The 27,095-nt window shown below is 36.0% G+C and overlaps 1 protein-coding gene across 12 annotated transcripts in view; it reads left to right on the forward strand.

The window, feature by feature from the left end:
* The window catches only part of dmd (dystrophin), a 2,654,580-nt gene that overhangs the window by 814,822 nt on the left and 1,812,663 nt on the right, over positions 1-27,095 (forward strand). For all 12 annotated transcript variants that reach the window (XM_039745194.1, XM_039745193.1, XM_039745197.1 and 9 more), the window contains exons 8-9: positions 16,796-16,977; positions 22,199-22,333. In XM_039745194.1, the coding sequence (XP_039601128.1) occupies positions 16,796-16,977; positions 22,199-22,333 (317 nt within the window). The remainder of the gene's footprint in view (positions 1-16,795; positions 16,978-22,198; positions 22,334-27,095) is intronic.

The raw sequence follows: 27,095 nt of genomic DNA on the forward strand, positions 1-27,095 counted from the left end.
ATTTGTGAATAACAAAACAGGCTAATTCTCAGTAAGAGGTTCTGTTTGCCAGAAAGGTCCCAGATGCCAACATTATTTCATTGATTATAACAATTTCAAGTATGCTTTTTCATTCATTTAGTTTAATATGGCTTCATATTAATTAAACACTCCCTACACAGTCAGTACCCCGTAGCATTTTGTAATTTATATAAATTGTTTTATTTATTCTTCATCATTCAATTAAAAACTTGAACTGCAGCATATCTTTGAACACAAATTAATCAAATGTGTTATGTGAAATTTGTGATGATAGGTCACATTTCATTGGCTTTATTAGATAACACTGCAGATTTTGAGTATCCCGAGAAATAGCTGAGGGTAGTTTTTCTGTTTCAGCCATTATATTTTTGTGATATTTGGTTTATGATTGACATGAGTAATATTGAACATGTCTGATGATTAGCTCAATAGGTCCCATGGTGCCGTAGGCATTCTAAGAAATGTTAAAACGGTTTCAGTGGATTCTATTGAACCATTGGTCTAAACCTTTAGTATGTGCTGATTTTTTTTTTTTAAAGAATGTTCCTTTAAGAAAAAGCTAAGGCTACTGATATGTAATATCTGATTATTTCATGCTAAATGACGGTGAACATAATCTGTTTATACATGTGGACTAATTTATCAATATAGCAAAAAATGCAGGGCAAATTTACACTGAACCAATTCGATTTGTCAATGGGCTGAAACTGGATTCACCAGAAGTAATCCATGCTGACATGAGGGTATCGTGCAAATTCCACATACAAGGTATCCAGGCCAGGATTAAGTGCATTCTAATAGTGTGCCAAAGCAGCACCCAAATCAGTGTCCATGTATAAAATAACACTGAGTGTTAGTTCGGAGAAAGAAAATCAATTCTGATAGACCACAAAATGAGTGATTGTTAGCTGCGATCTGCAACATAATTCATTAATACATATGAAAAATTTTATTCTTCATAGTTAACATATTTACTATGAAGTGATACTAGAGGGAACTGAAGATTGTTGAATGTTTTAATAAATAAAAAAAAATGACAACAGATGATCTAACTTAATGTTAAACTTAAAAAAGAATTCTGACAACTTCTGAGAAAATATACCCGTTAAAAGGTACATTATAATTGGAGTTAAAATTATTCTATGAAAATAATATTCACAGGAATTAACATTTAATTTATTTTACATGCCTGTTCAGCAACATTTTGAAATTGTCTAAAATAGCATTTCGGTTCTAATTTTAACAATATTTTGTGAATACAAAGCAGATGAGCATTTTATTCTATATGCTTAAATAGTGGTCATTTTTACAGCCAGAGCTCAACTCCACATATCATATACAGAAGAGTCCAGTTTGCTTCTACTAGTATTTGATGTGTCACAACATGTCTTGAGAAGTGTCTCATAAAAATAATATTGATATTGATCGAAGCCCCACAAAGCCAACCTCATTCTCAACATAAAAGACAAACAAGGGAAATTTGACAAGCTGACAGTTGTTAAATTGTCTGGTGGCAGCTTACAAAACAGTACAATTTTAGTAACATGGTAAAATAAGAAGTACTAACTACCAACTTTTAGGGAAAGGTAACATTCATACAGATTCAACAGTATTTCTTACAAGAAGTTTTGAATGACCACTCTTTACCGTAAATAAAGAATATTCAAGAACAGCCCTGCTGTGGCTTTCAGTAGTGCCTACTGGTACTCTTGAATTTAAGCCCTTATAACTAACAGTTGGTACCAGAATTCATACAGCAAGCTGCTACATTTATGAGCCCATCAGAGTTGCCAACAGAGCTTACACTAGACAAGGTGTTTTATTTTTTATAACATGTTCTGTAGTCTGCGGTGGGTTGGCACCCTGCCCAGGATTGGTTCCTGCCTTGTGCCCTGTGTTGGCTGGGATTGGCTCCAGCAGACCCCCGTGACCCTGTATTCGGATTCAGCGGGTTAGAAAATGGATGGATGGATGGATGTTCTGTAGTTAATCATCAAGTTTCCTGGTGAACGTCACTTTAGGAAACAAGTTGAGCTGATCTGACCAGGCCTCCCTATCCCTAGAAACCTTCTCAAGATCTTCCTTGAAAACAGTCATACACAGTTGAGGGATATCATTTCACTAGAATGTCCTGGGTCTACACCTCTTGGTTTTTCTCAAATGAACTGTAGCTTACTTCCCATGGGAATTCCTCAGTACATATCCTAACTATATGCCCAAATTGCCTTATCTAGTTCTTCTCAATCTAGAGAAAGAGCAATTCACCTCCATGTTCCTCCTATATTAAACCAGTCATACACTATGTGGTACTGGCACAATTTTAACCTGATTGGCATGTTACCGATAGATTTTGTGAATCCGCCCGAATTTTGGCTTTATCTGCCATTGTTTCACATGCAGTATTGAGGGGGTTGCGATGCCCAGTTGCATCTTACAATTATGTTGTTATATAATGTAAGAAATTTTTGTCATCAGAAATTATAGTTCGCTATCTTATAGTGTGAGTAATCTCACAAGTCGATCTTTTGATGTTGGCATCAAATTTCCTGAAATTCATTGCTGCAACCGCAGCGAGTGTGCGTGTGCAAACAAAAATAACAATACACGTGGCACAGAGAGAATGCATGGTATGGATGGAGAAAATGGAGGCCAAGGTAAACTAACCTCTGGCAGCAAAACTCATTCCTATATGTCTTGGTCCTGGATATGGAAAATTACTTTTTCCAGAATGTGATTGAGGTTATCAAATGAAAATGAAAAGAAATGAACACTATAATTAAAATGACAATTACTTCACCAGATTAGCCAGATGACATATTGAATTTGACTTTGAAGAGAACAATCATAACAGGTACACTTACAAGTGGTATTATTTAAGTAGTAGATTACATGAAGTTGTAGGTTACTGGTTTAGATTTTTGAGAGGCATTTACAACATTAGAGCAATGCATTTACAGTACCATTAATTACGCTGATTGGTTGGCTATATTTTCTCTATAACATGACTTTTTATAAGACACATACCAATGTGAATTTCTCACAGATAGAGTAGGAGAATTTTGTATACTATACATTTGAGGTAAACTCATGCATGCATTTTCTGACCCTGCTTTTCAGGTTCTGTTCCTTTAGCATCAGGCACAAGACATTTCAGAGGCCCCTCACAGGGCATTTATATTCACATTGTCATACTCAATAAAGACATGCTAATTTAGGATCTTTTACAAAATTACCAAATGCTATTGCCATAGTATTTCACATTGTACAATATGTGGCAAATGATATGCTGTAGTTTAAATGTTCATTAATGCAAGTGAGGGTATGCTCTTTACTAAGATGGTTCAAATGCACTGCTTTCCAATTTTTTTGTAGCAGTTAGATTTTTTGTAGGTTTCAATTTCATTCAATGGCTTGTTATTATGTTGCCACTGATAATAAATTTTTATCTAGATAACCACAGATGTAAGATTATTGTCCACATAAAATATTACTGGAGAGTCTTCAGTATTTTATTATACTGTACTTAAGGACATAAGAGATGGGTTGAATGTCATTGAAGGCCATTATTTACTGACAAGCTAAACCTCAACAAGCTGTCATTTGCAGGATATTTTAAATTAGTTCTTTTCTATTGAGCTTACTTGATAGATTTCCACTTGGTTAACTGATCTGTGTATCTATTTCCCAGGAAAATGAAATTAATTTGCCTGGATTATGTCAGAGTGAAAGTGAGGAAAATAGGAAGTTGTATATCACCGTTCAAGTATGTGGCATATCATCATTTTGAGAAGCTTGTAACATTTCTTTTTAGTAGGCTCTTTAAATTCAGATGCTCTGTGAGTCTGCAATAATATGAACTCAAGGAATTTTATTTTTGCTATGCTATAAATAATTTCTTTATGGTATCTGCATATTTTAACCACCGATCATTTAGTGATTCTTTATGGAAGAAGATTGTATTAATCTTCTGTTAAATTGCGATTTTTTTCCACAGAAAATTTAAAACTACAATCTAAAGTATACAACATAAAAGGGTAACAGAAGATTGCAGGGTAACAAAAAATAACAATTGAATCACAGTGGCTTTAATTTGCCATTATTGACATCGATCAACAGGAAAAGACAATCTAATGACAAAGTGATTGAAGATCTCTGCAAAGTGATCTAAATTAATTACAAATATAAAGCACAAAATAATTAATTGTATAAGTATTTGCCTCCTTCAGGTCAGAATTTAGTAGAAACACCTTTGGCAGCCATTCCAGCCTTGACTCCGTATGCACAGATCTCTATTAGCTTTGAACAGCTGAACACTGCAAGTTTTCCTTATTTTTGGCAAAACAGCTCAAGCTATGTCAGTTCCAGGTCTATATCACTCCAGGACATTAACACTGTTGTTTTTTTTAAGTCATTCCTATATAGCTTGGACTTTATATTTCAGGTCGTTATCTTGCTGAAAAAAATCTTCTCCAAAGATGGAGGATTCTTGCAGATGGCACTTAGAGTTTCCCTGTATTTTGTTGATTATTCATTTTACCTTCCCAGTCCCTCCATAGTTTCTACCACCACCATGCATCAGAGTGGGTGTGGCATGCATTTGATAATGTACAATGTTTGACTTATGCCAAACATGAGGTTTAGGCTCAAGGCCAAAAAAACTTGATTTTGATATCATCAAACCATAGAGCTTTCTTCCAGCCAACTTCAGAATCTCCCTTTTGACTCCTGGAAAACTCTAGGTGAGATGCATTTCATTCTCTTTGCCACTCTCCCATAAAGCTTCTATTGCTGAAGCTCCTGAAGAACAATAGATTTTGCACTGGCTGTCCAATCTCAGTCACTGTATCTTGTAACTCCTTCAGGGCTATCATTTGTCTCTTGGTGAGCTTCCTCATTAGCCTTGCTCTTGCTCAGTCTGTCAAATTTTGTGGACTGCTTGCTCTAGGTAGACATAAAGCTGTGCCATACTCTTTCCATGTCTTACTGATTGATTTAACTGGACTCTAAGGGATGTTCAGTGACTTGGATATTTTCTCCACTTGTCTCCATCTCTTGACTTGTGCTTTTCAATCACCTTTTCAGTGAGTTTTTCTTGGAGTGTTCATTTGGCGTCATTGTTTATGTTAATCCACCATACTGACTCACCACAAGATGGAGCTTCCAGTTAAGGTGTATTTATACTACAGTCAATTGAAACTATAGACAGATGATCTCCAAGAAACTCATTATGAGACTTCTAAAACCAAATGGCTGCAGTAGTGATGATTTAGGTGTGCTATATTAAATGAGGTGTAAACTTATGTGAACACTTATTTTGCATTTTATACTTGTAATTAGCTATGACCTCTTTGCAGAAATGTGTTTTAACTTTGACATTTGTACATGTTTGAGTCTTTTTATGGTAATTGGTGTCAAAATAGTCAAATTAAATCCACTCTGGTGCAATATTTTATAACACTAAAATGAGAAAACTACTAAGAGGGTGAGTACTTTTTATAAGAATTGTATTTTGCCTTATATTGATACTTTCAAAGAAGGAGGAACTTTCTTTTCACCTAAATGCAGAGGAGCATTATTTATGACAATACAAACATGGTTTAAATATGTTCTATGGTTATCAGAAAGATTCTTAATCTATTTTTCACTTTCTTAGAAAAAGAAAAAGAAAAAAGAGCAGTTTTACAATTTTAATTTTGGCTTCCTTACCAACTTGCCTGTTGACTATTCTCTGTTTCCCACTTTGCCTCTACCTAATGGACATATTAATAAACCATTATGTTCATGGCTGGTAATCTCTGCTTTACTTTTATTATTGTTTTCTTGCTCAGTATGTACCACTGCAGCCTTTCTCAACTCATCCACATGTTGTTTGCACCGAGCTAGATGAGACAGGATGCTCTCTCAGTTTTCACTTTTAAGACGCAAATCTTCTTTATGGTGACAACCATTTGCTTAATCTAAGTGAAATTGCTGTTGTTAGTTGCATATTTATTTCACAACAATTTTTCAAGGACTTGTTAGATAAACCACATGACAAAACAGCACAAAAAAGAGGTATTCTTGCTTAAAAAGTTCACACTGCATTATTTTTTAAAAACGTTTTTTTTAACTACTCCCACAAGTAACACTTCAGTGTAATCTTTAACTTTTAACATTTCTTATTTAATTCAGATACCACCTCATCAGCTTTCGTGGTTGTTTTACCTCATCTAAATGTCAAATCTTATTTCCAGAAGATGAAAATTGCTTATGTAAATATCATTGCACAGTAAACCTGCAATGGCATATCATTATTGGCTGTCAGTTAGCCCAACCATTTTCCACTTTTAAACCAGTTAAAATTCAACCTTTAACTTAAAAACCTCGGTAAGCTTGTCCAAACTACTGAACATTTAATTTAACAAGCATTATGAAAAGAACAACTCATAAGGTGGAGTGTAGTATAAAAATTTGATGCATGGCTGAGGTGAAAAATACTGACTTAATAAATCATCTCAGAATGAGAGTATAAAACACTCAGTTGTTTGAGCTTCTTCAGAAGTTGTTATTCGAACAGCACTGTGTCTATATATATATATATATTGTAAAATTATAAATTTGAAAGGTTTGTACAGTGTGTTTATTGTATGTTGTGCAGTTTTGAATTCCTTTAGACACTGATCAGTTAAAGGTCTAAATAAGCATATAACATGAGATCAAATAATTCAGCCTTATTCTTGATTCTTCTTCATTGTTTTTTTAAATAATCCTACCCACTGAAAAGCTGCTGCTGCTACTAATGCAGAGACTTTAACTCTGTTTAGTTTCTGGAGGTTTTAGAGTGCACTTACCAATCCCTGGACGTTTTGTTCTGTGACAATCCCACTTAAGTCTTTTGTTCATAGATTAGTAGGCGGCACATCACAGATATTGAATGCGTCTAGAGTTGCTTCCCACCATGTGTCCATCATTATTGAAATCAGTTCCAGTCAGCTCTTCATTGGATGAACAGATTATAGGATCATAGGTTTACAAGGTCCAAATTGTCACATGTACAAAATGTACAATGAATTTCTTACTTGTATTTGCCAATCATCCTGCTACCATAATTAGTGAGTAGAAACCTTACCTCAAAACCTCTGTCATGCTTACCTTAAATAATTAAATTGTCAAAACCTAGCAACACAGAAGATGGATGTGTAGCTTTTACTTCCATAGGTTACACATCTTCTTACACTGTATATGGAATGCTACACCTCTGGAATGCTGGGTTGTCTCCTTTTGGGTGGTTATTGTGTGATTTCTCCATGCATATTTCTGATGTTTTACATTTTATTGGTGCCAAGACCATAACAGTCTTTCTCATTCTGATGCATTTTCTTTGAGTGGTCAACTATACATTTAGGTTGCATAAAAGATGCCTCCACAACAAGGTTCTAGGATCTTAAAAGCTTCAACTCAACTTTAAACCTGAAGATGTAAAGCAATGGTATACTTTATCTATAACCTGCCAAAGGCAACATTTGCTTCTGTGTTATTTTTTTTCTGTTTTTTTTTTGGCCTTACTTCTTAAACTAGAACAGAAGTAATGGATGGACAATTGAAATAGTAAGCTGATTTTTATAATTATTACAATGGGGTGTTCAGTATTTTAATAATTGTGCTCCCAGTCAAAGTTCTTCAGTAGAACCCAAAAGAATATCTCTTGACAAGCAACATCCTTTATACAAACTTTAATAAGTTATAAGAGATGCAGTCATTTATATTTCTATCTACCTGCAAACATGGCTTTGTTAATTATTGTGGCTTTTACAAAGTGATTAAAATTAGTACTTACTACTTAGTTTATGGTTTTCCAGTTGTTTTATCTTTCATTACAGAGAATATCTGTTTATCAAAGGAGCACTGTATATTTTGCGGTATCAGGTTCAATGAAAAATGGCTAACAGTCTAATCCTCTCATACAACAACAATAACTTTTATTTATAAAGCACATTTTCATACAATGTAGCTCAAAGTGCTTTACAAAATGTTAAAGTTACAAGAACAGAAAAAACAAATAAGATTAGGTAAGAGTATTAATGAATAAGTAACAAAGAAAGAAATTACATCTGTACAATCCTATTAAACATAGATATGTAATTAGTAGAAGGGTAGTGTCCTTACTCTAAATACATGTCTCTAAAGATGAGTCCAGTTATAAGCTCAGATGGCTGGGATGACAGAAAAAAACAAAATAAAAGAAAACTCCAAAAAAAATATGAAATTTGAATTTGAAATCTTTATTGTCATTATACCATGTATAACAAAACTATAGCGCAACTACCCCTTCAGATGCAATGAGAAGCAACAAATCATTTGAACAGTATATGAAAAAATATAAAATTACTACATATGGGTTGTAGAGAGAGAGAGAAAAAAAATCGAGAGGCACAGAGAGAGATGGTCAGTGCATATTGAGATTCAGTGTTGTTATGGCTCTAGGGAAGAAGCTGTTCCTGAGTCTGTTTTCCCTTAATTTGATGGACGTGTAGCCCTATCAGAGGGCAACAGGTTAAACAGGCGAAAACCGGGATGTGAGGGTTCCTTCAAAATATTTTTTGCCCTGCCAGGGCAGCAGAAAAGTATACAAGTCTTCAAGAGAGGACAGGGAACTTCCAACAATCTCTTCTTAGCTGCAATGATGACATGCTGAAGGCTCCTCCTTTCTGCTGCAGTGCAGTTTCTGTACCACAATGTGATATAGTATGCCAGCATGCTGTCACTGGAGGAGTGGTGTAAGTACACTATTAGCTTTTGACCCAAATTACTCTTTCTAAGCAGTCTCAGGAAATGAAGTTGCTGCTGAACCTTTTTAATGACCACCTTGGTGTTTACAGTCCAAGAGAGGTCAGCAGAGATGATGGTACCCAAACATTTTAAGTCTAGAACCCTCTCCACACAATCACTGTTAATGCAGAGGAGTGCCAGCTCTGTACTGTTTTTCCTGAAATCAAAGACGATTTCCTTTTGATTCCATGGTGATCAGTGTCAGGTTATTTGCTGACCTCCAACCTAACAATTTCAGGATATCCTTAGTGTAGGCAGACTCATTCCTCTCTGTAATGAGTCCAACCACCATAGTTTACTCGGCAAATTTGATGAAGGTGTTATTAGGGTGGGCTGGACAGCAGACACAGGTGTAGAGATCAAACAGCAATTGACTCAGCACACAGCCTTGTGGAGAACCGGTGCTGAGTAAGCAAGTTGAGGAAAAGTGGGAGCCGACCATCGCTGTCTGAGGGTGGTTGATGAGAAATCTCCTTATCCAGACGCAGAAGATTGAAGGGATACCTAGGTTAGACACTTTACTGACTAGAATGTCCGGACTAATTGTATTAAAAGATGAGCTATAGTCAATAAAAAAACATCCTTGCATACCTCTTTAAGCATTCCAAGTGGCTCAGTGCAATGTGGAGAGCTGTAGCTGTGGCATCCTCAGTGGATGCCTGCAGGAGTTACAAGACCATAAGATGGTCCTGCCCACATTGGGCATTCTACCTAACATAAATGTTTTTAAGTCACTCCATATTATTTCCAGGCTTTGTCTGAGAGGATTTGATTAAGTCAGTCTCGTAGACAGCTGGGGTACCCACCTTCATTCTAGCATCATACAGTGGCTGCATTGTGCTTTGATCAGATGGTAATGGCTCAAAATACCACCACAGAAGAAACAGAAAAGAAATCACAAACAATGCAGCATAGGGAGGACAAACCATCTGAACATTTATAAAAAATTATTTGGCTTCACTTATAATGCTGGTTGAAACAAACCATCTTTAAAAAATAGAAATGAGTCATGTGAAGAAAAATGACACCAGAGATATAAAAATGGTCTGGGGTTCAAAGAGAGTACTCCATTTAATGAGGTGGCAGGTATAGAAACTAGTGGGTAAGTACAACACCAGGTAAAATATGTGTTTTTTTACTTCTAAGTTGTCTATTTAGAGACAATGTGAGCTGTATTGATGGTCTTTTTAAACTGGAGTTCCTTTGGATGAAGATGAGAATGAAGATATGGATATAAACTGGATAGATTTTCAGCTGGGTCAGCAACGCTAGGGTTGTGCAGGAAGAAAACAGGCATGTGAACCCTCTACATTAACTCCACCATAGGCACAGTCATGGAAACCAACAAATAAAAATCAGCATCAAAATTTAATCAAGAGTTGGTGTTACCTAGTCTGGAAGCTTTCTGTGTTGACTCCAGATGGTTTAGCATGGAAGAAAATGTCCAAAGTTGTAATGACATACAGTAGATGATTTTAGTAGGAAGACAGCCAAATGCTAATAGATGGCAATAGGAGTTTGTGTTAGCAGCTCTTTTTCATCAACTTTTTTGGATTTTGTTTATAAAAAATGATCTAATAAACAGTCTAGTTACTGTATATACCCTTTTTATGAATGGAACTTGAATATTAGAGCTAAAAAAACACTTCTATAAGATAATCCTTTACCTGACCTTCAACTGTTGGTCTCCAGCAATTTATTGCTTATTGAATTTTTACTTTTGGAAATGCATTAGTAATTATACTTCATCATAGCAGCATTTTATTTTTCTAGTACAAGCTTAATCCTAATTATGTGAACATAAATGTAAAATAAGTCAACAGGTAACAAACAGAGTTACACAAATCAGAGGGACATACTGATTACCAGTTCTTTATTATTATTATTATTATTATTGCTACACACTGCAAGAATGTTAATACATTTTGAAAAACTGAACTAAAACTTTAAATGATTTCCTAAAACTGGGCTGTGCTTAAATGACATTAAATAATTCACCAAAATCAATTATTTTCTGACTTCCTGTTGTGTTTATCCTTCAAACTTAGTCTCATATTCTGGAATATGAAAAGATGCTGCTTCTACTTGAAGGCACTTAATGCTAAAAACAATTAGTTTGTTTAATTGCAAACTAATTTTAAAATAGCTATTATTAGTATAACCTATTATGTTAACTACCATTTAGTTCAGTCATTTTTGTTTCAATTTTTTTCTTCAAAAGCCTGTTATCAACAATTTTACTTTTAAACAGACTGCAATGGCAAAACAGTTCTACCATTATATGAGACTCTGTCCTTAACAGATAATTACCACATAGCATTATTTTCCCAGCAGTAGTAAACTTGGCCTTTTGCAGTAAATGCATATCATTCATTTCCTAGTATTGTACCTTGTATAAAAGGTTTATAATGGTCAATGTGAATGTTTAAACGTGAAGCAGTTTAAATGTGCATTGGCACATGCAATGCAGATCCAATCTGTTTAAAAGTACACACCTTGATATTTGATGTGATGTGTTAGTCTTATTATGGAATGATTAGCAGAGATAGACATGCCACAAATAGAGTAGTTTGCTTTTTTACACAATATGGAAGTCTGTTTCTTACAAAATAATATAATGATTTTGTGCATGCAAGCAACAGAAATAGTCAACATTAAGAATTATTTGTAGGTAACAGCCATTCCTATTATTTAAATTGCAGCATTAGAATTACAGGAGTTTTAGCTGGACCATGAAAGACAGCTTCTAGTCCGAGCTGACTTTGTGTTTCTAATGGCAAGCTAATATACTATTCACATCTTGCAAAACATGAGGTAAAATCTCGCAACGAAAGTTGGAATTGCCTGCTGTAAAATACACAGATTAAATTCTTCTCAGATACTTTGTGACAGAAAGTTGAAAAATACCGGTGTGTTTTCCATCATGTGAATTAAATTGCCAGTTGAGCTTGCATTGGGCTTTTCATGAGCTTTCCTTTGCTGCGGTATTGATTTTAATAACAGTTGCTAAATGGTAATATAGGAATCAGATTCTGTCATAAAATTGACATTGTTAACAGAGACTAAATGGAAATCTCCAGCTAGGTTCACATAAAACAAAAGTGTTATCAGCTGAATAATTATGTAGAATTGCACATTCTAAAGGTACACAGGCATAATAAGAATCTGAGTGACATTTAGTAAGAGGTTTAAGTGTTCAGTTAACTATTTGCATTATTTTCTCTAGATTAGGCATGATTATTATAGAGCAATGAAGGAAAATTAATTACTTTCCTCCACTGGAGCGGTTAATGTACCACAGGGTAAAACTGAACACTCCCTAATGTAGAAAAAAAAAAAGGTTATGCTTTATCTGTCTTAAAAGCTGTCAAATTTTTCACAATAAAAAAAAAAAAACATGGTAAATATATTTTAATAATACAATTTAAGGACAACTGATGGATTCCATTTGCAGCCAGCATTTTCTGCTTGGGGCATTATCTTTTTCTTGCTAGTACTGTGAGATATCATGTTTATTATTGTTAGTGTGCTGAGAATGTGCAGTTATTAGCTTCAACTCCAGTATTAAAATGTGAAAATGAAAACCATGGTCCTTATTTTCTCAGTAAATGTCATTTAGCTCTAATGCTTTTTGGTTTTCCTAGTTTAAAGTATGTAAAACAGCAAGTACTGCTGCTGATGCATAGCGATAGTAAGTGCTTAGTTGTTAGTTGTGTTTGATCAAAGTTGCTGCATTAAACTTGGTGTAGGACTTAATGTAACTTGAATTATCATCATAGGTTTAATAGTCTAGGCCTCTTTTTGGTGATATCCATTCTTTTCATATCAATTGACACCACTTCCAACCCACATCAATTTAGCCTGAGGAAGCATAAAATGTGGTCAGAACAACAGATAGGGTTAGGGAATCGTTTCAATTGAAGGTGGGGCTGCACCAGGAATCTGTTCCAAGTTGTTGCTTTCCGTGATAGTGATAGAGGTGATGTCTAGAGAAGTGCAATAGCGGTTGAATGTTCTAGTTTTTTTTTTTATTAAAAAATTATGCAGAACTGATGAGGATGGTAGTCCTGGAATAAGTATAGGAGAGTAGATTGCTGCACCCACCACACAGCAAACCATCGGATGAGATCCGAGTATAGTTGTGCAACGGGTGACACCTCAGCCCCTCACTGAACAGTATAATGTGATCATAATTACAATTTATAGTTGCCTGAGGGAGACTGAATCAGATGATGATGATGTACATACTATGAATACATCACTAGAGAGTTAACTATAAAGTACAGGCCCCCCTTGCCTGTTCTAGCAGTTCTTGTGTATGAATGTATGTATATTATTATTTGCTATGCTGACTCTTTTAATAATAGTAAAGACACCAAAACTACAACATATGAAATAGCATATAGAAAAATTAAACATTAAAAAAAACTTTAGAATTTTAGAATAATCATAGTAGCTTCTTTCTGCCTTGATGACAGTTTTGAACACTTCTGACATTCACTCAATCAGCTGCATGAGGAATGCTTCCTGGGGTGCATTTCCAAGAGTCTGCTGAGCATCTTGTTGCCTACTTTACTTCACTCTCTGGCCCAAGTAATTTTTAGCGGGTTTAGCTTGGTTGACTGTGGAGGCTAGGTCGTCTACTGAAGCACTCCATCACACTCCTTCTTTGCCAAATAGGTCTTGCTTGGCCTGAAAATGTATTTTGAGATGCTGTCCTTTGGAAAACAAATGATGGCCCAAATAAGTGCAGACCGAAAAGAATGGTGTGCCTCCATGCTGGCTTAATTGTTTCTTCAATTCTAAATAAACTGTCGAACGATGTCAACATCAAATCTCCTCTTATCCTTCACCCTCCTATATCAGATAGTTAGAAAGATAGGTAGGCCTTAAGTCACAGAGCCTTTGGTAAGAGTTGACTAAAACTGGGTTTGACCAATATCTTCTTTCTTTATTAGGTGGCAACATGAAATTGTGGCCCTGGCCCCCCTCCTGTCCCAGAATTAGTTTGGCAGCATGCTTGTCCAACTTCCTCAACTGCCCTGCCTGCATGCCTCAGCTCTACCTATCCCTGCCATCACTTTAAAATATAAATAGACAGTTTTACGTAACAGTAAACTATATGAGTAGACTGCCCTGCATTTGATCCCTTTCATTTGTTAACTCAGCGGCACTATTACAAGCAACTCTTAATTGCTTTTCACACTGAGGATATATACAGTAATTCTGCATCAATGCTTCCACTGAAATCTCAATAGTGTGCAGGTGTGCAGTAATCGAGAGTAAATTTAAAAGAAAGTTGTTATGAGCCATTGTACTGACCCAAAAGAATAATTTGCCATTTTAAAAGCATAAGAAAAACAAAAAGTGCCTCTAAATCGTGTAGATGACTTCAGTCTTATCTAACACAGTACAAGTAAATGTATTTTAGGATATACTATACTTTATAAGTGGAGACAATCACGTTGCACTTGGAAATGTTGCTGATTTATACACCGTGATTCCCTATGTTTACCTTACATAGTAAATTTGATAAAACTGGTATTTTTTTATCAAAATAATGTTCAGCTAACAATCTGCTCATTAAATGAAATTGTGCAGTATAGTTAGTTGCTCACATAGGAAGAAGTACTGCATCTGCTTTTTAAGCATAAATTTAAATATTCATATTTTGCATACCAAGTGTCTGTTATTTTAACTTTATAAGAACTTTTCTTTATATATATTCAACAGTAATATTTTCTGAATTGTGTGTGTACATTTTCAATTGGTTGCAATGTATTTTATATAAAGAATAAAAATTGTTTTTTGAAAAATTGATTTAACCCTCTTTTAGGTCACGTAAAATTTGGCCTATTTTCGTATTTGAAATCTATAAAAGCACTCTAAATTGGATCTATTTAGAATGAAACCTTGTGACCTTTTCTGGATTTCCACAAATTAAAAAAAAGAATCTTCTTTTGCTTTAGCTGAATTTTAGTGGCTCTTACACTTCAATTAGGGTGGATTGTTTGTTTACCGTAAATACAGACATCCTGAATGGCATCTTTTTCAGCTAGAAAACATAAGGGATTTACTAAAGTGACCTAACTTTACAAAAAGCAAAACATTTTCAAAGTCATATTTTTTGTATAACTGTACATTTTGAACACTGCCATATCCTTTGGGTCAGTTCCGATGCAATATTTACTTTAATGGATTTTTCCAATGGATTCAAGGTTCATTTTTGTTTACAACCCTTAAAAACTTCCAAAATGTCATCTATTCCAAAAATTAGGATCATTGGTACTACAGGTTAAGATGTTCATTCAATATAAAGTAGGCTTGTGATAAAAAAAAAAAAAAAAATCATGTTCAAGGTGCCAGCCACCCAACCCAACACAGACATATGCTAGAGGCACACTAATAAAAACAAAGATGTTTTTTTTTTTCTTCACCATGTTGGAAACAACATCCCCATTTCCCACAGGCAAAACTCAGTCCTACCAACACAAAAGCACATAATATTAACAATTCTTCTCTCTTTACTCCTTCATAGCAAGCTTTGTCCACCTTCCACCCAACTCTGGCTCACCGAATACTGTCCACTGGTCCCTTATATAAGGCACCCGGAAGTGCTTTAGGTGTTCGTTGCCCTACTTCTGGCAGCACTTCCTGGCTCTGGAACAGCTGCAGCGCCCCCCGATCCCAACAGGGCTGTATCGGACTCCATCTCACATTGCTCCCTGGAGGAGTCCAAGGCACAGCTGCTACCCAGGGTGGCTGCCATCTAGCGCTACGGGGAAGGCAGACTTCTATCCAGACTGGCATGGTCCTTCCATAGCAGAGATGTCCCAGCTGGGCATGGACCCTGCCCATCTATGACAGTGCATATAAGAAGGGGGCGGAATCAAAATCAAAGAGACCTGGCATTGAATCAGCACATGAAAACATTGTGAGGGTTAATTAAGTGAAACTGAAAGATATGTTTTGTCAAAATGTTTGAGGCATACTTGAAGTGAAAAGAGGTCTGAAATTCAAGAAGTACTGAAACACTGCAGAACTTACTTTTTAGATAACCAAACAAGACTAATGAACTGAGTGGCCTGCTGTCATTTCTCAAGCTTCTTATGTTTCTTTCATGAAAATATGCACTTCTAATGAAAAATGTATCTTTTGAAGTATACATCATTGAGGAAATGAGTAACTTCTAAATATCTCTTCTCTAGTTAAAAGTCTGAATAGCTAACTTAACATTTCTATCCACCTGTCCATCTTCCTAACCTGCTTATCCAAGGCAAAGTCACGATGCAGCTGGAGGCTATTCCAGTAATTATAGAGTATCAGCAAGATACACCTACAACCTCTGGAAAGGGCACCAGTTCATCCTTGGGTGAAAACACACACACACACACATATAGAGGGCAATTTAGAAACACCAGTTCACCTAACCTTCATGACTTTGGACTGTGGGAGGAAACCGGAGAACCAGGACAAAACCCCCACATACATGGAGAGAACATGTAAGCTTGACGCAAGGAACACCTAGGGCATGAACTCTGGTCTCCTTACTATAAGGCAACCTAATGTAATGTTTTACTTGGAATATTACATTTGTGACAATGTACCTGTCATGTGGCATCATCACTTTCTTTTATATTATAACTAAATCTGATGGCTGTGACAAACTGCCTAATCAAGACTAATGAGTTCCAAAAAGACTTCCTTCATAGAAGAATTATTATAGACCTTGATTTGCTTGAATGGAGCAATGAGTACAATTTTAAAATTAGCATGTATCTCATCTGCATGCAAAACAGTCATGATAATTTAGAATTGCTTACACCCTTCTTTGAATAAGGCCTTGTAGGAATTTTCTGCACTACCACATATCTTATTATGGATGTGGCACAAATGTACTGTATTGCTACACATGGGTTCACAGATACTAACCACTAAACCATTTACTCTTGATTTCTATTGACAGATGTTGCAATTGCACATCCAGACAAGAAGTCCATCATCATGTATGTCACATCACTGTTTCAAGTTCTGCCTCAGCAAGTAACCATTGAAGCCATCCAGGAAGTGGAGATGCTCCCAAGGCCGACAAAGTTCACCCCGGAGGGACATTTTCAATTGCAGCACCAACAACGCTATTCTCAACAGGTAAGTTCTACGGATATTGCCAGTATGTATATAAGGAATATAACTACTGCAGTTGTGCAGTAAAGTGTATTAAGAAATTATGGCACATTGTTCAGAAAATGTGTTTACTTGAATAGAGTTTGTCTGTATACAGTTTGTATCTTGAAAACATGTCCCCTGCAGAATAATGACAGAAACAGATGTTATTGTTTACTTTTAGGCTAAATCCTAACAACCAAAAAGCAAATGGGGCATAGACCACTTCTCTTATTACTGTTCTTAATGTCTTTATTTCTATATAAACTGAAATATACATTGTTTAAGGCAGGTGTTCTCAAACTCGGTCCTGGGGGACCCCTGTGGCTGCAGGTTTTTGTTCCAACCAGCCTCTGTTTTTAATTGGACTCCTGGACTAATTAAGTGAACTATTGTTTCCCAGATTCCCTGTTTTGGGAACAATATACAAATTAGAACACTAAGTTTAGTAAAAAAAAAAATAAAGTATTAAAATGGATTAAGCAGTTATATGATTTTTTTTCTTTTTAACAGTATTTTCATCTTGTCATTCTACTTTTCTAGGTGTTCTAATTGTTTAATTAATCCGTTATTTACTACTTTGTGGGGCTGACACTAAAGTAGTTGCAGCCTTTCACGATTGAGTGTTGTTTGCTTGGGTTTCTGCTCTGCTAGTTTTTAATTGTCATTATTAAGATTCAATGAAGGGAGCAAACTGCATAGAGAAAGGGCGAAATATAAGAGAGTTAAGCATTTAAATCCATAGCAAAAACAGAAATATTTCTAAGTTTCTTATGAATGTAAAAATCATGTTGCTGTGCTTTTCTGAATGTAGAATAAAAGATACATAATACCAGCTAATTAAATGAGATCAGGTGTTCTTACTGGTTGGGAATCTAGTTGGAACAAAAACCTGCAGCCACAGGGGTCCCCCAGGACCGAGTTTGAGAACCCCTGGTTTAAGGGATAGTCTCTCTCATTGGCACTACATAGTTTTGGAAAATGGATGAATCTCCCTTCCATCCTGAATAGACTAGGATAGCACTGATCTGTAAGTAAACATCTAATCAATAGACAAACATGTGAGCAAATCACAGATTAGCAAATTAAATTCAAATCCAATATCTTTATCTCCGGAGTCAAGTCTCTAATAATGGATGCAATGTCTCAAGTTAAATCTCAAGATGCAGTCTTCAAGACAAGCTCATTGATGAGTCCCAGATACAAGCAGTACAATTGTATTGTTATCTATATGGTTGGCCTTTATCTGCCCATTTAATTTATATTTTTCCCTTGAAATATATGTGATAGTTCTGCAATATGTGGTAAAATACTAATCTTCTCATATTGTTTTCTGATAAGAACTGGTATTTAAAATTATGTGCCTTGCAAATGTGAAGATGACAGACACATGGTTCATTTTTTCAATTAAACCTAGTTGAGCAGAATAATGTCACGTTTGTAGGTGAACTGCTATAAATAACACAGAAACACTTCAAGCCAAACATACTGTAAATTCTGAAATTAACATGATTAGATGTATCTTTTTCTTTTTGAGATATCATATTTCTTTTTCTGTCAGTCACACACTTATATAAACTGCATTTGTGTGTTCTTTCAGAATTGGTGACATAATATGCATTTTCAGGAAACTTTCCTACTGGTTCACTATTTCCAGATGCAAACTCCCACATTGACCAGAGTATTCCATGCAGATTTTTAAGATAAGCTTTACCTCTTCCAAATATCACTGATGTTACAGCATGAGATTTGTCGTTATTGTATAAAGGACATTACCATGAACAGAACACCAAGCCATTTACCCAGCACATTTTCTCGTATCAAGGAATCTAAGCAGAAAGCCATAGTCATGAATATTCTAGCGTAACCTCCTGATTCTTAAAGCAACGTTACTGAAACAAGAAATTCAGTAATGCATTTTTAGGCAAATCTTTTCCCGTTATAACAGCTTGGCCTTGTCTTTACAATTATGAGCACTGATTTCAAAGAGATCATTCCTCTTTGGTAAACTCATTAGTCTTACTTGGGTATTGTCTCATGGCAGTAAGATGACTACTGACAAGGGTTCCTGGTGAATCAGATAAATCTTACATCATGACTCTATGATCTTTTACAAAAATATTTAAATTCATAGCAACAGAGCAGGCATTAAAAAATGTGAAAAATATCAAATGGCAAATATTGTGACATGTGAGTTCTGACTTGCACCCCAAAACCCAAAGCTGAGTCTCAGTACTTTAGCAAAGACAACTTTAATCCGCTTGAAACAGGAACAGCACAGTTATTTATTGTAACGGGATCTACCGCTCTCCTATACACAGACACAGCAATCGGGCAGGGTTGTGGTCAGGTTAGTGGCCAAGTAATACTGTTCCCTGCATTTACAATGTTCCTTGCATTACTCATTGACAGCAGGTGCTCATAGCGCCACCGCGATCGTTTCGGATTTGTTTTCGTGGTGGACTGCTCCAGCGTTGGGTGCCCACAGTTGCTGATAGGCTGTCCTCCATAGATGCGGTGATCGCACTTTTTGATGCTCTTCGGCGTGTCATCCCATTGGGGGGAGCCAAAAACAGTTTAGAAACCTTACAATGTCTTCTCAAGAAATCTCGGCGTATGTGCCTAGTTACTAATGTTAGTCCTATGTATGGTATATTATTATGAATTTAATGTAATAGCTAAACTTAAAATTCTTTACCACCTTGCCTATTTTTCACAATTCCTGCTTTCCATATTTATTATGGAAATCTCGGTGAAAAGCAAAGTCAATATTTTTTAAATAAAGTGTAATTTTAAATCCACCATCTATAATTCATCTCCTGTGGTTTATTTGTTTAAATATAACTGTCACGTAGTAAGTAGTGGTTACTTTCACTGCCTAATACATCCTAAGATCAATTGTGTTTGGGGTTTTCTCATTTATCTCTACACTAGCAAGATACCCGCACTTCGCAGCTGCGAAGTACTGCCTTCAAATTTTTATTTGGTTGTAATATGACCAAGCTGTGCGCTGAGCTTACTCTTGAGCATGCAACGTACAGTTGGCCATGTGAAAAGTAATCTTGTTTCATATCTCACAGCTTGGATTGCTGCTGTCATAATCGGTTTGAGTTTCATGATTTGTTTCAATTACGGTAGTATTTGCAGGACTTGTGTTGAAGTGACATTCGGCATCTGTCAAGCGTTGTAAGTATACAACCAGTTTTATCGATAACTTCACATCCAGCTTTTGAGAGTTTAAACATCAAAGTGTCCACTACTGAGATCGTCACCTGTGAATCTAAGATGTTTAAGAGGCATTGGCGGTTGTCGAAAGGTGTAAAATATTTGGCCATTTCAGCACACTCGAAAGCGACAACTAAACAATTCAGCGGCAGCCATCAACTCACATGCAGATCCATAGGTGAAGGGCTTAAGCATTTCACTCTTATAGTGCTCCTGTGTAGTATAATTATCTCCTGTACCGTCATCAGTCCACACCTTAAACCTGTCCCAGTCATTCAATACATAAGACACAATGTTCCTCCGGATATCAAGAGTGAGCCTGATATGGCCGTGCAATATGTAACAAAGAGAATGGAAAAGGCAGGTGCCATCTCCAGGTATGGAAACCACTCGGTAAGTGACAGTTCTTTGATCGATGGTGATCACCTCGATAGACATGTTAATGGGGGTATGGTTGGAACGATAAAGTAAATGGGTACCTGAACAATGTAAAGTAAGTCTAAAATACCTACACAATAATTTTAATCGTAATAAACGAACAATAAAACAGCGGAGAAGCTGATTAAATAAAAAGGCTCTAGTTATCAGCAGGGAGACATGAATCCCGTGGCGAAGCAAGGAAGGGATTGTAGAGACCGGAGCGATGGACGGCCTTATATAGGCAGGCAGCCAACAACGTTGGAGGCGTTGGGATGGGAGACCCAACGTCGCCTCACACGGTGATCAAGCTGCAGGATATGGACGTATATATGTACGTAAGTAGGATTCAGTTAGCGTTGGGAACCCGCATACCAAATTTCTTGAAGATGGGCCCATAAGTAACAAAGAGCGGCCTTCATACCACCAAAATAAGTACATACATTGGTTTCGGTTAGCGCAGGGAATCCGCCTACCAAATTTCGTGAAGATGGGCCATTAATAAGAAAGTTCAACATGGCGGACGTTGTCGACCGTTATGATCATTACATGTAGAACTTCGAAATGAAACCTGCTTAACTTTTGTAAGTAAACTGTAAGGAATGAGCCTGCCAAATTTCAGCTTTCTACCTACATGGGTAGTTGGAGAATTAGTGACGTTGGGAAGTTCAATATGGCGGCCGACAGTTGCGTCATACCACCGAAATAAGTACGTACATCGGTTTTGGTTAGCGCAGGGAAGCCGCCTACCAAATTTCGTGAAGATGCGGCCATAAATAAGAAAGTTCAACATGGCGGACGTTGTCGACCGTTATGATCATTACATGTAGAACTTCGAAATGAAACCTGCTTAACTTTTGTAAGTAAGCTGTAAGGAATGAGCCTGCCAAATTTCAGCCTTCTACCTACACGGGAAGTTGGAGAATTAGTGATGAGTGAGTGAGTGAGTGAGTGAGAGAGTTAGTCAGTCAGTGAGTCAGTCATTCAGTGAAGGCTTTGCCTTTTATTAGTATAGATTTGTATTTTCTCTAATAGTTAAGAGAAAATACTAATTGCAAGATGAATGTATATGGTACAACAGACTAGTGTACTCATTTGGGTTTCCTCTTTTTTGCTGTACTTACTTAATCCTTTCTCAAATCTCTCAGTCAGAAATGGGCTACAATTTGGTGTAGAAAATGAATAAATAATTTCAATACACTCAATTCAGAAAACTACCATCTTAGCCCTGGTGAGGACTAAATGATAATGGAAATGTACTGATGGATATTTTAGGGATTAGAGTTCATTTTATTAAATTGCTATTTTATGTAATAATTTTAGTTGTTAATTGATCCCACGCAGAAATGGGAATCGGCAAGAGAAGTTATAGTATCAAAGAATTTAGCAAATTTGCCTGACTCTACTTATTCGTCCCCTATGTCTTTTCTTCTTTTTGTGCATGCTAGTTTTCTGTTTTCCTCTCCTTTACTCTTCTCTTTTTTTAAGATTCCCAGTTACTGTCTTCACTTTTTTATCAATGTGCTTCCTTCTTTTTTCTCTTCTTCTCTTTTCTTCTCTATAGATCACAGTCAGTGTTGCACAGGGTCGTGTTCGCACTCCTTCACCTTCTCCTAAGCCACGTTACAAAAGCTATGCCTACACGCAAGCTGCTTATGTCACATCACCTGACCAAAAGAGACGGCGTTTTTCCCCTCAGGTTTGTTTATTTCTTCTGACAGCTTCTCTGTTATCATTGGCTTCAGCTGTTATTTGCATTTCAGGAAATGGGAAAAGCCTGCTTGAATCAATGAATTGACTTTCTACTAACTCCTGTTAGCATGAGAAAGGTGCTATATAAATAAAATGTATTATTATTAGTTATGGGGTAAAATGTTTATATATAAGACAAATGTGAAAGTGAATAAACACAATGGGCATATCAAGAGTAAACAAGGGGAAGCACAGTTCTCCTAGTCCAAAGTCAGTTTGGCATTTCCAATATGCTTTTGTTTCACTTCACTCGACACAGAGTCACATGGTGTATTTGTTCAAATTGTCTGAAGATGATGAGAGTGTAAAAGGTAGACAGACATTTGACAAAAAATGAAAAGGATACCATGAAATGTTTTGTTCTATACCAGTTCACGTTCTTGTGGATAACATGTGAATATGTTTGATAACCAATTTATGATTGAATTAAATTGCATTTGTTCATAGATTATTTACTGTCTTGCAGAAACAAAACAATTTAAGTAGAGAATGTATTTTGTTGATTTCTTACCTGCCATTTTTTAAAAAGAAAAAGAAAAAAAAATCCTTAATACTTCCCACCTCTATGTAATTGGTTTCGTATTCAAAATAATGTATATATTATCTTCAAAAAGTGAACTGAATACAAAAGAAACAACTTTTAAATGTTTCTCCTGGATTCGGATGCTACTGTGTCTCCATTCAAGCAGCATTATTTCCTAGTAATAAAAGACTAGTGCAGGCGTCATCTTCATAAGTACTGTCAATTGTTTAAGAAAGCTGGTGACTTCGTGTAAATTGTGTTTTTCTCCTAGCTGCTCATGCAAGTGTTGCAGGCCTTAATTAACAGACCAGAAGACTTAAATCTTTCAGATCACCCTTTGTGGTTTGCTCTGACAAAGAAATAAGCCTTTCAGGCTGGTTCCTAATTAAAAACATGTCAAAAATATATATCAAGACGAGTAAAAAACAACACAAGGACAATTTACAGTAAGCTGTTAGCCTTTACAATTAATCTTGCCTTGATCATTTTAAAGGATCTTATTATTTCACAAACTGGGTCTTTCGAAGGTTTGACAATCTGAATGCTATTATTAAGTTGAGTTACAGTATGACAGAATAAAATAGATTAAAGATAGGAGGCCAGTACTTTTATTTTTTAACCCATATCTAGAACTTTTGCATCCATGATTTATCTTTCTGTAGAGTATAAAATAACCAACCAATTATTTGTTCTTTATATGAAAGTATACAGTACTATACTCCTGTTGTTTTAGGCAAGGTCAGCGGAACTGGTAGAATGAATTGAGAATAAGCAATGGCAAAAGGGAATGACTTAGGCTTCTAATTTGGCTGGGAAGAATTTAATTCCTTTTGTGTGGATATTGTCTTGGTGTTTGTGTATCTGGCATAATGTTTAGGAGAACTGTAGTGAAGTGGAGCCTGAAATGCACAGGCTCTACATTTTCAATGCAGTTACAGCTTTTTTATATTTCGTACTAATTTATGGAACTATTGAAAATCTGTTCAGACCGCCATTTTTTGACTATACAGCACTCTGAGCTACTTTCATGTTTTAAAATGTGCGATATAAATACATGCTATTGATGTTGGATGTCCTGTGACAACTTTCAAGTTGAAAGGAAAATAGTAATGATAATCCAGTGTGACTGAAGCCTGGGTTTGACTTTTCACTCTTTTGTTAATAATGCGAATCATGTTTTTAAATATTAAATGAGGATGTGCACCAGTTTTGAACCTTATTTATATGCTCCGATTGTTCTTGCTTTGAAGAAATACCCAAACTGAAGTGAAAGTTTTTGTGTGTGTGTCTTTTGCTGTCAAGGCAAGATGATTAGTATTTACAATTTTTACATTTGAGCATTGCAGACGGGAAGAGAAATGGGGACATCGGTTTGATATATATTTCTATGTGATTTACTGTAGGAGCACTTAAAAGTGCATTTTTTTTTTACCTGCTGTCAAAATACTTTCCTGTGATCTCACACATTGTGTTAAGAAACACTGGTCTAGACTACAAGTCATTCCTACTCCCTGCCAATATATAAAAACAGTGCAAGAAACCCACCACCGTATTAGCTTTATACTGTATATTGCAATACAACAACTTTGAAATTCTTTAGGCATATATGTATGTGAAGTAAAATGCAAAATCCAGTATATATGTTTTTATTACAAACCTCTATTGCGTTAAGTTTACTTTTAGTGAAAAAGGAACAATGAATCCAGTGAAGTTTTATTTACAGTGAGTAGGATTGCATGGGGTCAATAACTGCTTATTGCTTCCATTAAGTCAAAAAACAGAACCTAAAATTATATCAGTGAGCAATATACAGTTTTAGGAACATGCCATCATTAAAAATGGTAGTGATGGCTCTTCTCAGAAGAAATATGTCTGGTGGGAGGTAAAAAATATCAGCTGAATATGACTATCTCACAGGAGATACAAATTTTTAACTGTCAAGGTGGCACTATTTTTGCTGTTAAATGCAGATTCATAGCCAGTCAAAAGAACTCTAAAAAATGTCTTCCTTCTGACAAGTTGACATCAACTCAAAAAAAAAAAAGAAAAGAGGTATTTTTACTTGATTCCCTTTACCACTCTATGGATTGGCTCTTAAACGTTTGAGTTGTAACAAATAGGAAAATAAAAAAGTTATAAATTCAAATGAAAAAAACAAAATGTTACATGTATGATCCAGACATTTTAACAAATTGCTAAGCCTTCCAAAAAAAGATAATTCAAAATGAGCAAAGAGGGCATGTGTCTGCAGCTAAGTGATTTAACACATAGTAAATCAGTTAATAAACATTGTTAAATATTTACAAGCAACAGTAGCTCAGGAATGGTTACCTACTCCTCTGATATTAGAAAAGCAATGAGCAGAGAAAATGTTTTAAATGTTTCAATGAAATGAATGTATGTTAATAGGATATAAAAGTAAAGTAAATGTCTGTAATGAATTACAGATCATACAAATAAATACTACAGGGCACAAAAAGGTCACCTGTCAGCGCTATTCAGGTAACACATTCTTTAGAGCTTGAATTCAAAAATGAATATAGCATTCATTTAATGCACTCCTATTATGCTTTTGCTAGTACTGAGCCAGCAACATGCTCAAAATTGAATTTCAGGCAAAAAAAATGCAAAACAATTGTATGAAACCTATGGTGTTTCAAGACCAGCAAAATGTTAGCAATTGACACAAGGAATAAAGGTGCCTAGTTCCTGTCAGGGAGTTTTCATGCAGTCATTGCACATGTGTGATAGGTGTCTGGTCACACTTACAGGTAATCTAACTTAGACACCATTTAAATATCCGACTATACCACCCAGTTTTATTAAGAGACTGGAAACTCTTGAAATTTACCGATAATAGCACACAGGTTTTTTTTAAATTGGGCGGTGAGTACACACACAATGAAAGACACAACAGTAATTTCAGGAAAAGCAACAGTAACTTCTATTACACCAGACAATAATAAGTACATTAAAAAGATAAATGAACATAAACAAAATCTAACAATATCAGGAACAATATTCCTTTTTTAAAAGGAAAATACACAGTCCACACTCTAAAAGTCTATCAAAAACAGAATTGGAGGATACAACCTTTAGTGGTGCAGAGTCCAGTTTGTGCACTGTTACCCCAACAATTAATCATCCAACTGTCCACCGATGCACTTTGTTCATTGGACACTTGTTTCCCAACGGAAGTTTTGTCAAATCGTCGAATCCCTGTCAGGGTCTCCTCGTCATTCTTTTTCTCCACTCTGGGCTCCTTGTGTTGCTGTGACCTAGGCATGCCTCACTTCTCGTCTGCCAGCTTTGCTCGGTCATTTCATGCAGTTTCCCTCTCTCGCGGGACCCACAACCATCTTCTTGCGGAGGTGTCTCTTCCTCCCTCGGGTTAAGTGTTGCCATCCGTGTCCCTCACGCCGCACCAGCCATGTACCCCAGTCTGCCAGTGAGCCCCTGTGCTCTCTGCGAGTCTTGGAAGTGTTCTCAGTGGACTGTCCCTCTCACTGCCTTCTCCTGCCCAGAAGTTTAAATCTCCTTCAGTCCCTGCCATTATCAGTTCTGGACAATTGGATTAAACAATGGCACATCTAAATTTCCTGGGTTTAACAAATAATGAAAACACAAGTTAACAAAATGTATTGTTACCAACCATTAATGAGTACAGATCTGCTGATTAGAAACCAATATTGTCAAACATGTTAATTTCCAAGTCAGGTAAATGCAGACATCCTCCAAGGAAGGAGCAGTTCTGTTATCACAACTTTGTATTGTTTGTAATCTTAACCAGCTAAAAACTTCAAAGTGGAGACTCCTTTGCAATACAGCAAATACCTACATTCTGCATACAGCCTTTTACCTTCTCACCCCCAGTGCCAACAATGGGTGCCTATTGCCTGTTCATCTGCTGGGTTTTAAATGTAATATTTACATGTTTCTTTTCCTAAGAGAGAAATGGAATGACCCAGTGCACAAAAAATGTCCTCCTCTGACACATGCATCTGCTGGTAATTTAGTGTTGAAAATATGTTCTCTTGTGGAAAATAATAATACTAAGAGGAGCTATTTCCTTTAACATGTACACATTTTGTTGAGCCATGAGATGTATGTTGTGGTGGTTCTAGTGGTGTGCTACCTGCTTTGTCAATTATAATCACAATTGTGATGATCGCAATGCTAAAGATGC

The sequence above is a fragment of the Polypterus senegalus genome, chromosome 2 (genome assembly GCF_016835505.1).
Source record: "Polypterus senegalus isolate Bchr_013 chromosome 2, ASM1683550v1, whole genome shotgun sequence".
NCBI lineage: Eukaryota > Metazoa > Chordata > Cladistia > Polypteriformes > Polypteridae > Polypterus > Polypterus senegalus.